Raw genomic sequence first — 13,444 nt, 5'->3', positions numbered from 1 at the left:
TGTATAGTTTGTATGTATAGTTTAATTTTGTGATGTTTTTTTTCGTTTATATGTATAGTTTTATTGTCCTATTTATTATAGTGTTGTCACGTGGGTCATTCCAGTTGCCTGGTACAAGTCTGGTGAGTCGCCTCAATGGGACAGTAATGGTAAACTGATTTGAAGACCCAGCTGGATCACATGTCGAATTGTCATGATACCATGCGGTTGAGTCCACCAAATCTGCAGAGTGCTACACTAATTAGTACCACATGCTTCATTTCTAATTATGCCGTGCAAAGCTGAAGATGTGACATGGTATTGATGTGTATCATTTAATTTCCGCAGCCAATTAACCCTCAATGGGCTTTGGTAATTACCACAGAGTGTCCACAATGACCCAAATACTCCTCCAGATCAGGTATATCCTTAAAGAAAGAAATCGGGCCAAACATGCAAAATACGGGTCACTTGCCATGTCAGCTATTGGCCTCGATTGGTCTTAGTCAGTCTACTTATCGTACTGTACACTCATTCATTCATGCAATCAAGTGACACCTTGTTTTGCTGTTATTCGTTAGTGAGCTGAAGAAACATAATACCTAACACAAAAAAGTGATATACTGCTGCTGAAGCTGTCAACATCATCCATGCCATGTTGAATGTGGAATGTGAAGAAAGCCACAACAATGAGAACAAGAACGGCCACTCGGGAGAGTTCATATCTTCACCAGGCTGATTAGTTTTCGTTTTGTATCCCACTGATAGTCCAGAACTGGATTTGGACCTGAACTAAAATTGAATTGGCTTGTTGTCGGCACCTAACCAACTCATCCACCAAGTTTTGTCCAAATCCGTCCGTAGTTTTTCAAATATTGTTCTATATATGTTTGATGCCCATTCACTCAATGGTGAAGAATCACTTAAAAAATTCTCGGATCCAGATTCAGATCTTCATCAAAATCGAATCAATTCTTCCTTTTTACATACCCAATCTGCCCACCAAGTTTCGTCCAAATCGGTCCTCAACTTTTTCAGAAATCCTACTGTCTGGCGTTTTTGGCCCTATCTCTCAATGGTGAAAAATCACTTTCAAAATTCTCTGATCCATACCCGGATTCGGATTGTTCCCAAAACCTAATCATTTCGGCTGTGTCACATACCCAAGCTCTCCACCAAATTTCGTCCCAATCCATCCACAACTTTTGAGATATCATGCTCACAGACAAACAGATAAGGGTGGGTGAAAACAACCAACGTCCAACTTCGATGGCAGAGGTAATAATAAAAGCAAAAATCACTTTGACACAAGTAATCAAGGTCTGTGGTCCAGTTGATTAAATTGCCTCCTTTGTCCAATTTGCTTTAATTTCCTTGTGCACTGAATGTGTTAAAATTGCAGCAGAGGGTGCTGTTCACCTACAGCCTTCATTGCTGCAGTTCATTATATATGTTTATAATACTGTGTACACTTGTTGTTGAACAGACTTGTCTCAGCTGGTTTTCCTCCTGGTCACTTTTCACACGTGTTTGTGGATGAAGCAGGGCATGCAGCAGAGCCATTAACCTTGACACCTGTAGCAGGTGAGCAGGAGGATAATTTTTTAACTGCTCAATGGTAATGTATAATTCAGCTTTGTTTTGATGCTGTTCCGTTTTGCTTTGCTCGAACACGTTCACAAAAGTTTGCAACTTGTTCATTAGGTTCTTCAATTTGGCTATTAATGCTTCATATAATGTCAGCTCTTCTTCTCCACAAAATATCAGATGGAGGATGCTGCTTAGCCAAATTAGTGATCTACCTTATGTGCTGTCATATTTTATGGGAATTTATACCGTCAAGTAATTTGTCATGTCATCCACTGGATTCCTGTATAAGCAGTGGGACAGTGTTATGCAGTTATTTAATTATTTGTAGGCAGAGATTTCAAGGGCGTGTTTGTGGGTTTGTGCACAAGACAGATTGTTCCTTGATGCAGGAAGTCAAATTAACTCTTCTCTGAAGGGTTTTTTGTATACCTTGTCGAGGCTCGTATGAGAGCTAACACACAACGCACAGCAAGGGGGCATGAGACAAGAGGGGCAGGAGTGGGAAGGACAAAACAGTGGGGAACAGAGACATTAGGAGATCTGTGGAAGAGAGAGGGATGGGCGGGGAACATGGGGTATACAAGATGGACATTGCAGGGACTTTCAGGAAGGAAAGCAGGGAGTTTGAAGGAGGTGGGTTTTGGGGTGGATTAACGGGGGTAGAAAAAATCGAGGATTTGGATGGGGGACGATAAGAGGTTGCGGTGAACAGCTGTTTTGAAGGCCTGGAGGGAAGAGTGGGATTGAACGGAGTGAAGGAGTTTATTCCAAAGGCAGGAAAAAAGAGGAATGAAAGAGTGAAGGTGAGCAGTGATTCGTGATTTTGGTATTTTTACCAAAGGGGGTTGTTGACGGACCTTGAGCGACCTCCGGGAATATGGTGGGGACAAATCGCAGACACAGCAGGGGGGGGGGAGACTGGAGAGGAGATGGTAGAAGACAGAAAGACCACAGACCTGCCTGTGGTGAGAGAGTGAGAGGCCCAAAGACTCAGCCTCATCGCGTGAGATGCCAATGATTCGAAATGCCTTGGTTTCCACAGCGTGAAGCCGAAAAAGGTGGGAGGCAGGAGCACCAGCCCAGAGGGGAGAGTAGTACTCCATCAGGCTGCAGACAAAACCATTGTATGTGGTCAGGAGCTCAGGTGGGACGAGGAAGGACTTTGCACGATGGAGAATTCCCAGTTGGTGACTGGATTTGGAAGCCAGGTTGGAAATGTAGCTTTCCCAGGAAAGATCATAGCAGATAGTGAGACTCAGAAGCTTAACAGAAAGGACTTCTTCCAGGGATTGTTGAGAAAGTGGATTGGGGGAGGGAGGAGTTCCAAAAGGTCCTTTTGCAGAGACATAGTGAGAGTATGAGATTTCTCTGGATTGAAAGACATGTTCCACATGTTGGACCAGTTTGTGATTTCACCCAGATCTGCAGTGAGCGAAGAAACTGCTGCTTGCCAGTCTGAGGGATGACAGATGGCACTGCAGAGGGTGGGGTCATCAGCAAAGCGATAAAGAGGATTTTCCAGAGAGTGGGAGAGATCATTGATGAAAACCAGAAAAAGAACAGGGTCCAGAACGCTGCCTTGAGGAACTTCAGCCTGGACAGGAATGGGGGATGAAAGAACTCCATTTAGGGCCACACGTTGACTCTGACAGGAGAGGAGGTTTGTGAGTCATGAGTGGAGATGACCTTGGATACCATAGGAAGAGAGTTTGGTGAGCAGGGCAGGGTGCCAGACCATGTCAAAAGCACGTGATATGTCTTGGGATATGGCTCTGATTTCATGTCCGGCATTGAGGACCTCCATCCATTGTTGGGAGAGCGGAAGCAGCATATCATCCAGGCTAGAGTGACCTGGTCTGAAACCAAATTTATAATCGGAAATCAGGCCATTGGAGAAGAGGAAGGATTTAATGTCTAAAGCGATGATGGATTCCATGACATTGCTAATGATTGGGAGAAGGCTGGTTGTTCTGTAGTTGCAGGCATCTGTTTTGTACCTTTTTATGCAGGGCAGTAATGTTTGCTGATTTCCAAGCAGATGGCAGATGACCTTGAGCAAATGAGAGGGTGAATAGAACAGAGAGAGGGTGAGCAAGAGCAGAGGAGCAGGTTTTTTATGACACGTGGGCTGATGCCATCTGGACCGGTTGCAGAATAAGAGTCGAGGTTTGACAGCAAGCTCTCCACCTTGTCAGGAGAAAAGGACAAAGAGACTCGGGACAGTTGGGTGTGACTGGGTAAGGTGGGTACAGAAAGTGATGGGTTTTGGACACAAGATTTTGATGCAAGCATCGAGTTTAGGCATTCAGCCTTTTCACGTGCGGTATCATCAGTGCGGCCATTTGAGGTAAGGCAGAAATGGAGGGGGAACATACACCAGAAACAGATTTGATTAGACACCATCAGGATTTGGAGGAGGGAGAGAGGTTTGAGAGTTCAGACGTTAGCTTAGAAAGATGTTGTTTTCTGGCTCTCCTGAGGGTAGATACATACTTGTTCTTACCTTTATGGAAGGAACTGAGATTACCCTCAGTTGTGTTTGCTTTCCATGAGGCAAAGGCAAGTTGTTTCAGGACAACTGCCTCACCACAAGCTTCACTGAACCATCGGCGGGAGGAAGGGTAGGACAACTGAAGACGAGAGGGGAGCAAGTTTCTTTGAAAGAATTCCCAGGATGAGTTGATGTTGGGGAAAGTAGCGATGGGAAACCAGTCTCGAAGTTTGATGGCTGCTTGCAAACCCTGCCAGTTGGCTTGAGTGAAATGCCAGACCCGACGGCACTGTGGTGGTTCTTTGATAACAGCCAGAGTGATGTCCACTTTGACAAGCACGTGGTTAGAAGAACCGATTGGAGTGCCGGAAGAACAGTGGATATTTTCTGGGAAATTTGTCAAAATCAGATCCAGAAGAGATCGAGTACCATTGGTTGAGATCCGGGTCAGGAAATTGACCGAATAAGTCAGTCCCATTGAGTTGCAGAAAGCTTTTGCTGAAGTGCCATGACAGGTGAGAGAGGTGCCCACAACTCGCCAACTTGCTTTGGGTGCAGGGGATGGGAGGGGAGGGAGAGGGTCAGACAAGGGAGGAGGGGGAGAGGTAAGGAGCATTGTTGAAAGAGTGTGGGGATTGCAAAATAGCTCGGGGAGGGGGCTGGATGAGGAGGAGAAAAGGCTCTGTGGTCCTGGGGGAGAGGGGGGCAAGAGAGGTGGCAGAAGGCAGTTGATGATTTGAGGAGGTGGAGAGAAGAGATGGAGGTGAGAGGGCAGGGGAAGAAGGCAGCTTTGTGGATGAGAGGGGGGGCAACTTTGAGAAGGGTGAGTGAGGGGGGTGAATGGTGGGAGAAAGGTGAGGGGGGAGTTGAGGGAGAAAGGTAAGGGGGAGTTTTTGAGAAAGGTGAGAGGGAAGCTTGGAGGGAGAAGAGTGTGATGGTTGCTTTGCGAGGCAGGGGTGAGAGGGGTGAGTTGGCACTGAAGTTGGAAAAAAGAATGGTTTATGGAAAGCGAACATTTATAGCAAACTGGGGTTTTTTTCAACTTTTAGGTCAGAGATGTGATGAAAGATATTTCTTGAGGGATGCAATGAAGGTGAATTAAGAAAATGGAGAGAAGAAATACTGGAACATTTGGATTTTTTTGGGTAAGGTATGAATGAAAGGTCGAATTGAGAGCAGTCTGTTGAAATAGAAGAAGTCGTGAATTATCATTCAGTAATGAGAACCACTCGTGTGAAAGAGGAAGATGAAGCATTATAAGAGATCGTTTTTATTGTTATTATTATTATTATTATTATGATTGTTTGAGAGAGTTTTCATCAGATTAGGTAATGTAAATGATGTTGAAAAAATCGTGAGGTGAATGGTGAATTAGGATCGGTAAACACAGGGGGTGGAAACAGATCACATGGTTTCGGGAGAAGCACGTGGCTATGGGAGGTGTATAGTCAAAAGTGAATTTATTTATTTTAAATAAGGATTGGTAACATTCGGAAAAGGGAAGGTTGAAGTAAAATTGTGGAGGTGTAAGGTGAAATTGGAACGGTAAACGCGAAGTGAAGCTACTGGGTCGATGAAAAGTATCAGGAAGAGGGTGGAGAGAGACATGTTGTTACAGGAGGTGTATAGATCAAAAGAATACAAGGAGGATTATTAATTTTTGATTTACTTTTTGAGGAATAGTTAAGATTTGGGAATGGGAGGTTGTAGGAAGAAATCATGAAGGTAATGGTGAGAGTGGGTCAGCTCAAGTAGAATAAAGATGGTGTGCTGGCAGAATGAGGAAGAAGAAGAAGAAGATGATAAAGAAGAGGAAGAAGAGGAAGAAGTATTTGGATTGGTGGGTCTGCAGAAAGAAAGGCTGTTTATTTATGAATTTTTTTTTGGATTTGAGACAAGAAACAGTATTTAGTTGGGAGGCATGGGGGACATTTGTAAAGTGGGGAAAATAGGAATTTAAGGTAATCGGGAGAGAATACAAATAAAAACGATCGTACACATAGAGGGGAAGGAAGGATAGGCCTCATGGAACCCGGTAAGACAATGTCGACGAAACTCACAAAACAGCATAATTTTTGAAACAAAACCGAACTAGGAACACACAGTAATATGTAGGTGAGGGAAGGTTGAAGTGAAATCGTGGAGATGTATGGTGAATTTGGAACGATAAACCCAGAGTGAAGCACCTGGGTCGATGAAAACTACTTGCGAGTGCCAGCGAATGAAACTTTAGCTCTAATGAAAGCCCGCACCCATGGTTTTTTTCATATCTCTGCTCGGAAAATATTTGTACAGCACCAGCGGTGAAATGTGGATCTTCTGTTGTTTTCACAGAGGGACCCCTGTTTGTCATGATGAAAGGAAGTGTGCTGAAGTTAACTCCCAGCCTCCTGGAAAACAAGCGGTACTGTTGGTTCTTAACTTTAACTTTGAAAGCTGTCGTTAAGTCCCAAAGCATACCAGAAGAGTCGTTAACATTGTCAGTGCCTCATATAAACCAAATAGATCTCTGACCCAGCGGCTTGCGTTTTAATGCCTTGCCTTGAAGCATAGGGTCGTCAGTGATAGTCCAGCGTGAGTCGTAGAATTGGAATTTAAAAGTAACCCATTGAACATGGGAGAAGGAATGAGTTTGTTTTAAAACTGCTAATTCAGGATATTTTGTGTTGAAGTTGGATAACTTAAATTGTAGGTTGTCAACCTTGGTGGATTTTTATCCATTTTCATCAGTTTGACCCACAATCTGCTTTGGTGTTGCTGGGGTCTCAACTTGGAAGACTCGAGAGGTGAGGCGACCCTGGAAGCGTCGTCTCGCTGGTCGCCGGAAATGCAGAATTCTTCGGAAAGGCTGTCGCTACCGGACAACTCGTCTTCTTCGCCAACCTCCTCTCTGGAAGAAGCCACACCATCAGTAGAAGAAATATTTTGATTGGAAGCATAAAAGCAGCAAAAAAACGTATTATTCCTTACCCGCAAATAAGCTATGTTTAAAGCCTTTAGCAAATATCCACGTGGCATTTAGGGTTAGGGATAGCTACAGATTGATTGATTAATAATAACTAACTGGGTTCAAAGTCTACACGTTCACCCCACCCCTCCTATCTGGGTTGTGATTGGACTACACTTGATCTTGCCAATAGGTCGAGTTCTCCCCCCAAATGCAACTCTGATTCTTATCTCCAGTATTTCTTTACAGAGTTGCCATTTGGACCCCGTTTTTTCCTGCGAAAAGTCGCCGCCTTAAGGTAGAGCATGGGTATTTACTTGAAATAATCCTGTTGATAGCGATGAAGATTTTAACGGTGTTTTGCTTATGAAAGCAATCTTGGTGGAGTTTGTTTTTCAGAGATATATATATATATATATATATATATATATATATATATATATATATATATATATATATATATATATATATATATATATATGTTTAGGAGGAACGGAGCATTGGCAAGGAATGTTAAGGTTTGATGAGAATGTTGATGAGAAAGGCAAGGAATGTTAAGGCTGTAATGATGAGAAAGGCAAGGAATGTTAAGGTTTGAATACACTGTAATGATGAGAGAGATTCATCATATGTTATCCATGTTAATCGGAGCACATTTTGAACTGTGTGAGAATGTAAAAGCCGCACGATATATTGTCAAAAGTCTCATATACGAATCGGTAGAGTATATAAGAGTATAAAAACTAAAGTGTATGATTTGAAGGAATGTGTTAAAGAAATCCCTGTTGGAGGAATAAATGCAATAAAATATGATAAAGGAAGTCATCCAGAGTCGTATTTTCGTCATTACAAGAATTTATTTCAGTATCTAGCAGCACATACAAAGAAAGAGATTTTAAAACAGTTGTATTTGTATTTTGGGGAGAAAGCGGTGCAGGAAAAAGTCAGAAAGCATTGGAGTTAGCAAAGCAAAGTAAAACATACTATTATAAACCACCAGGAGTGTGGTTTGATGGATATATAGATCAGCACACAGTGATAATGGATGAATTTAGAGGAGAAAAAGAAATGGAATATGGTACAATGCTCGATAGATACCCATGGCAAACACCAATAAAAGGAGGTTATTGTAGCTTTCGGGCAAAGTTGATAATCATTACATCAAACAAGAGGCCACAGGATTGGTACCGCAATGAGGAATATCAACCTTTGAAGATAAGAATAACACATATGTTCTTGTGAAACAGTTATTTGTGAAAGGTTATTTGTAAAATAGCTGGTTCTTGTTCTGCCTCCAGCTCAATGTCTGTCTCTCTGTCTCTGTCTCTCTCTATCTCCTGTCTGTCTGTCAGCCAAGTGAAATGAGGCTGTCAGCTGTCTGAGCATAAATTTTGCTTGTGACATTGTTGCGCTTTTTATTGGTTTGCCTTTCTTGGTGCAGGTCTGTTGAGCCCTATGTCAGCGAATAACCAATCAGGTGGACAGTTGGTGTTGGCTGGAGACCCTAAACAACTTGAACCCATTTTAAAGTCTTTCACAGCTGTGAAATATGTCCTTGGTAAGGTATCCTTCAAAATACCCTGGCTTTGTCGACTTTTCTGCTACGAATTATGAACTACCAGGTATTCAAAAAAGACCCGGAAAACTTTGGTTGTTAAAATATTTGAGGGTAAGCAGCATGAGGGGATGGAAAGCTGCTTAAGCGCAAGGGAAGGCAGTATAAATGGATTAGAAGGCAGCAAAAAGGGCAAGGGAACAAAACATAAGGAGAGGGTAGGCAGCATACCAGGGCATTACCAGTGCAATAAAACATGCCCAAATATATGCATATATATATATATATATATATATATATATATATATATATATATATATATATATATATATATATAAAACGTTGTCATTTGGGCATATATATATATATATATATGTATATATATATATATATATATATATATGTATATATATATATGTATATATATATATATGTATATATATATATATGTATATATATATATATATATATATATATATATATATATATATATATATATATATATATATATGTATATATATATATGCTCATCGTGCTCTATATAAAACCGGGTGGAAAAATCTCTTCCTCCTTCATGTCTTTCTTCACTTATAATAATGTGAGTCTTATTCAATCCCATTTCTCAATTTGATTAGATTCAGAAAACGCTGATTATACACTGCCTTTTAAACAATCACAAAGCAGGTCGCTCTACTTGCAACACAGATGAGAAAAGGATACAAAAAAGCAGCTTATATTTCAATAATTTATTCACACAATTTTTAAATGGGTGAAAGTTAATTTTTATTCCATTTATATTTTTTGACAATTTCGCTAAGATTGGTATTTCCATCAGTGAAGCGACGGGTCTTATTTCTGGCGACTTTGAAACGAACAATCAAGCAGCTTGATGAGCACTCAAGTGTCTTAAGCACTCAAGCAAGCACTCAAGCAAGCACTCCAATGGAACGCCTGGCTTGGTAAGCAATTACCGATTGCCGATCAGTCATATAAACCCATGCACCCGGAAACACCCAAGCAATGTCCGAATTGGACAAATGAACATTTATTTTTTAGTAGTCGGAACTACTGCTAAGTTCATTTCTGGAGCTTAAATTTTGTAATCGGCCTGGTTTAAGAGATTATCGTGGTTTTGCATGTGTAGGAATGAAATAAAGCTACAAACGCTGGCGTCTCGGGTGTTTATAAGCATTGCAATGTTCCCAGCGATTCGTAGGTATGATGGTCAGGCATTCGATGAAATAAATGAGGAAAGTGAGGGGTGGTGGGGGGACATTGTTATTAAGAAATCATTGCGGCCTGTTCCAACTCGAGGCATTGTTGAGCAGGCCGAACAAAATGGCGAATTTAGTCCCTAGCAAGGTAACCAAATGTGCCTTAAGACCCCATTGAGAGAAATGTGGCCGAGGAAGCACGAGATAAAGGATACAATTAAATAAGGCCGTTAATTATCTTCAAAAGGGGTGTTTTAATTAACCCAAACACCCAAGTCTCACTCTTGCATTTCCTTGGAGTTCCCTTGGTATGCATGCAAAGTTTCAGGCTGCTAGGTTTCATGATTTTGGAGTTATGGAGGAGACACACACACACACTGATACACACGCTGACGTACGCATGCACACACTGCCAATCGCGCACACACACTGATGTACGCGTGCACACACACACACGCACACTGACGCACACACACACACTGACATTTATTTCTATAGATGAGTCGGTGTTCAGCTGCTCTGACTCCACCCCACTGTTTTTACACCCATTGGCTGGCCTGACCCCACCCATATAAAATCATGCCCACAATTGCATGAAGTAGCTTGTATTGGCAGGCCTCAGGTTGTTTGCCTGGGTGCTTATCCATGGCCCAGTGCAATTGGAATGATTCCAGGTATATAACCGCGATGTATTATATATGCCCATAAGCTGGGAACATGTTTTTGCTTCAAGTATGTACATCTGGTTATTGTTAATATGAAATGGGCAAAGCCTAGAAACGAATGAAACCCTTTGCAGTGGAGTTTCTTCTTCTTCTTCATTTTTGGTTCCAGTATCAGCTGAAGCGTGCCTTGAAACAAACTAATTTTTCCTCAGTCTGTTATTCTAGTTGTCTTTATTGGTTTCTCGTCTACAAAATATATCGGTAAATAAAAATTGCTTTTCCTTTCATTTTGCTGAATCGACCCAAACCTGGTGGGTATGAGGTTTCGTCTTCATTTTGTTGCCAGTATCGGCTCGAGCAAATTTTTATCAATTTTTTTTCTCTCCTGAACATCATTGGAACTGGTAGGGGACACGTATTTCAAAGCAATTCTCGCTCTTGTTTATTCTTTTTCTTGGATCCTGGTGATGTAGCTTTATTTCTGGGAACATGTTGGAAAGTTTAACATCTAAATTCTGAAATAGACAATTGCAGAGCGACCTAATTCTTGTGTATTTTGTGACCTAAGGTTCGTGGAGTACTGCGTCTTCAATGGAGCGACAACTGGAGACCTGCAGGGATGCTGGAGCAGCAGCATACGTGAACAAGAAGCGGATATGGTGGACCTTTTGAATAAGATGAAAGAAGTCAGTCTGGAAGGCAATTCTTTTTGTTCATTGACAAAATTGGTTTCGAAATATTTTTATTTTTTATGTTGGCATTTTTATGCTTTCTGTTTGTTTTCCTTTTTCTTGTCCAGTAATGCCTTTGCAAGTTGCAATGTTCACATACACATGTTCGTTTTGTCACTGTTTATTCATCACATTTGCAAATTGGGTAGGCTTTTACTTCAACCTCCCTCGCCCCCCATTTAATTTCCCCCATCTCTTGAGTACTCCAAACTTATCCATTATACCTCCCCTTACTGCATCTCTTTCCAAACCTCCCCTTTTTTTTCCTCCTTACATTTGTCTGACGTTCTTCTAAATTATTATGCCATTTTACTCTCACTCTCCACAGATGGTCAGATCAATGAGAAATCGGATGCGCAGGCTTCCGACTAGACAGAAAAAAAAAACAAACCTTGCTGACAGAAATCCTCACAAGAGGAAAGAAGTATTTGTCGGAATACGAACATTTTTACCATCGGTGCCAAACTTGAACCTTGCCCAGTGAATTGTGCTGCGTGATGCTTCAACTGTCCACGTTGAATGGGTTTTTGTGCAACAACCAGAGCTTCACATCATTCTTCTTCTTTTCATTGTTTTCCCATACATGAATGATGCTGATAAACTTATTTATTGCATTGGTTTTACCCAGTTGTGAAAAAATGCCCATCACATTTCAGCATAATTTGCTGCTGATGTTTAACCGCAGTTTAATGCTGTTGATTTGCCTTGTTGTTTACATTCTTCAAGTATTAGATAAGCGGTGTGTGATTATTCTATTCTTCTGTATTTTACCACTGTGGTATTTTTTGTACACTGCTCCTTCCCAATTCCACATCCAGGTGATGAATGACGTAATCACCGGGCATGAAGGAAGGGAGTATTCAGTTTTTACTCTGTTTGTTTGTTTTCGTGTTTGTCCAGGTGATATCTCAGCCATCCTTTGAGCTTGGAAGCTGAAATTTGGGGACAAAAATGAAGATATGCTTTGGCAAAGACAGCATTTTATATTTTTGATTCATCAATTAATTAATTACTTAATTATTATCCATTTATTTATCATCTGGGCAATATCTCAGGCACCTTTTGAGGTCGGAGGCTGACATTTGGGCACGAAAGTGAACAAACACATGATTTGGCTATAAAAGGGTATTTTGATTTACTGATTAATGAATTAATCGATTAATTATTCATTTTTCGAATAATTGTTTCATTTTCAAAAAGTTGCAGATTCGGATAAAACAGTGGTAGTTCATATATGCTATTTGGCAAGTGATTGAGAAATCAATTATTTTATGATTATAATTTATTTATTTTAATTATGCAATTAATGAATTAATTATTGTACACTCCCTCCCAATTCTGTCTAAGTGTGCTGCATGGCGGCATCACCGTGCACCCCGGCAATGTTGCATGCTTGAGGATTTCTTCTTTATTTGGCATGGGGATGGTATACTTTGAATGTACCTCTACTTTTTTAAACAGGTCACATGTTAAGGTTTTTATCAAGGCACGATTGTATTGAAGTGTAATTTAAATTCGAAGAAATAGTTTCCCAATTATATATATATATATATTTATATATATATATATATATATATATATATATATATATATATATATATATATATATATATATATATATATATATTGTTTGCACTAGCGAAAGAACACAGAAAAATCCGTCCTCGTGCTGCTGTGTTTATTATTTGCTTTTTGTTAGTACTGCATTTTTTTTTAAGGTATACTCCTCATTTTGCACTAACTATTTTGGTGATGATCACAATACTAGGAGTTGTATGCTTGCTTGATTTCACGGCAATACTGTTTTGGTGGTTATGATTTATTTATTTGTTTCCTCCAGATTTAATTTATGTAACGAGATGTATGATGTGATACAAACTTATTTATTGCATAAAAGTACCACCAGGAAACAAAAAACAAAAATTAAAAAAAACACAGAGTATGGCCTCTTTTTGCATACAGTAAGTATCCTGAATATAAAAGTCAACAATGAGCCTTAAGTATTGACGAGGTGTTTCACAGCATTGAGAATACAAATATTTTACAATGCTTTCTTGTTTGTAGTTCTTCTTATTGTTGATCTTTCTTTTACTTTGCTAATTGGTCCTGTGTTTCTTTTTAACATGAGGTGGCAGTCTTCAATTCAATAGTAAGTATGCAACTATTAAGTGTCCCTGTTTGTATAATGTTTCATTCTGTAAGCACAAACAAACTTTGGTTCAAGGATTTCTCAGCTGATATGAATTTCAATGCCTCAGGTGCCGGAGGATTT

The 13,444-nt window shown here is 40.3% G+C and overlaps 1 protein-coding gene across 3 annotated transcripts; it reads left to right on the top strand.

The window, feature by feature from the left end:
* Positions 1-1,433: 1,433 nt before the first annotated feature.
* On the top strand, positions 1,434-13,221 carry LOC147018315 (uncharacterized). Of its 3 annotated transcripts, none has more exons than XM_085897866.1 (7): positions 1,434-1,563; positions 6,395-6,464; positions 6,791-7,305; positions 8,449-8,565; positions 9,398-9,521; positions 11,010-11,127; positions 11,501-13,221. In XM_085897866.1, exons 4-7 carry the CDS (start codon positions 8,463-8,465, stop codon positions 11,654-11,656), a joined length of 501 nt encoding a protein of 166 aa, XP_085753992.1. In that variant the 5' UTR covers positions 1,434-1,563; positions 6,395-6,464; positions 6,791-7,305; positions 8,449-8,462; the 3' UTR covers positions 11,657-13,221. The 3 variants fall into 3 exon arrangements, with proteins under 3 accessions (XP_085753992.1, XP_085753993.1, XP_085753994.1); XM_085897867.1 differs by having other exon boundaries at positions 8,449-8,629; XM_085897868.1 differs by lacking the exons at positions 1,434-1,563; positions 6,791-7,305; positions 8,449-8,565; positions 9,398-9,521 and adding an exon at positions 5,948-6,095.
* Positions 13,222-13,444: the final 223 nt, after the last annotated feature.

The sequence above is a fragment of the Eptatretus burgeri genome, chromosome 10 (assembly GCF_056783735.1).
Source record: "Eptatretus burgeri isolate ZD-2024b chromosome 10, Ebu_testis_v1, whole genome shotgun sequence".
Classification (NCBI taxonomy): Eukaryota; Metazoa; Chordata; class Myxini; order Myxiniformes; family Myxinidae; genus Eptatretus; species Eptatretus burgeri.
This window is presented reverse-complemented; position numbering and strand designations above follow the sequence as displayed.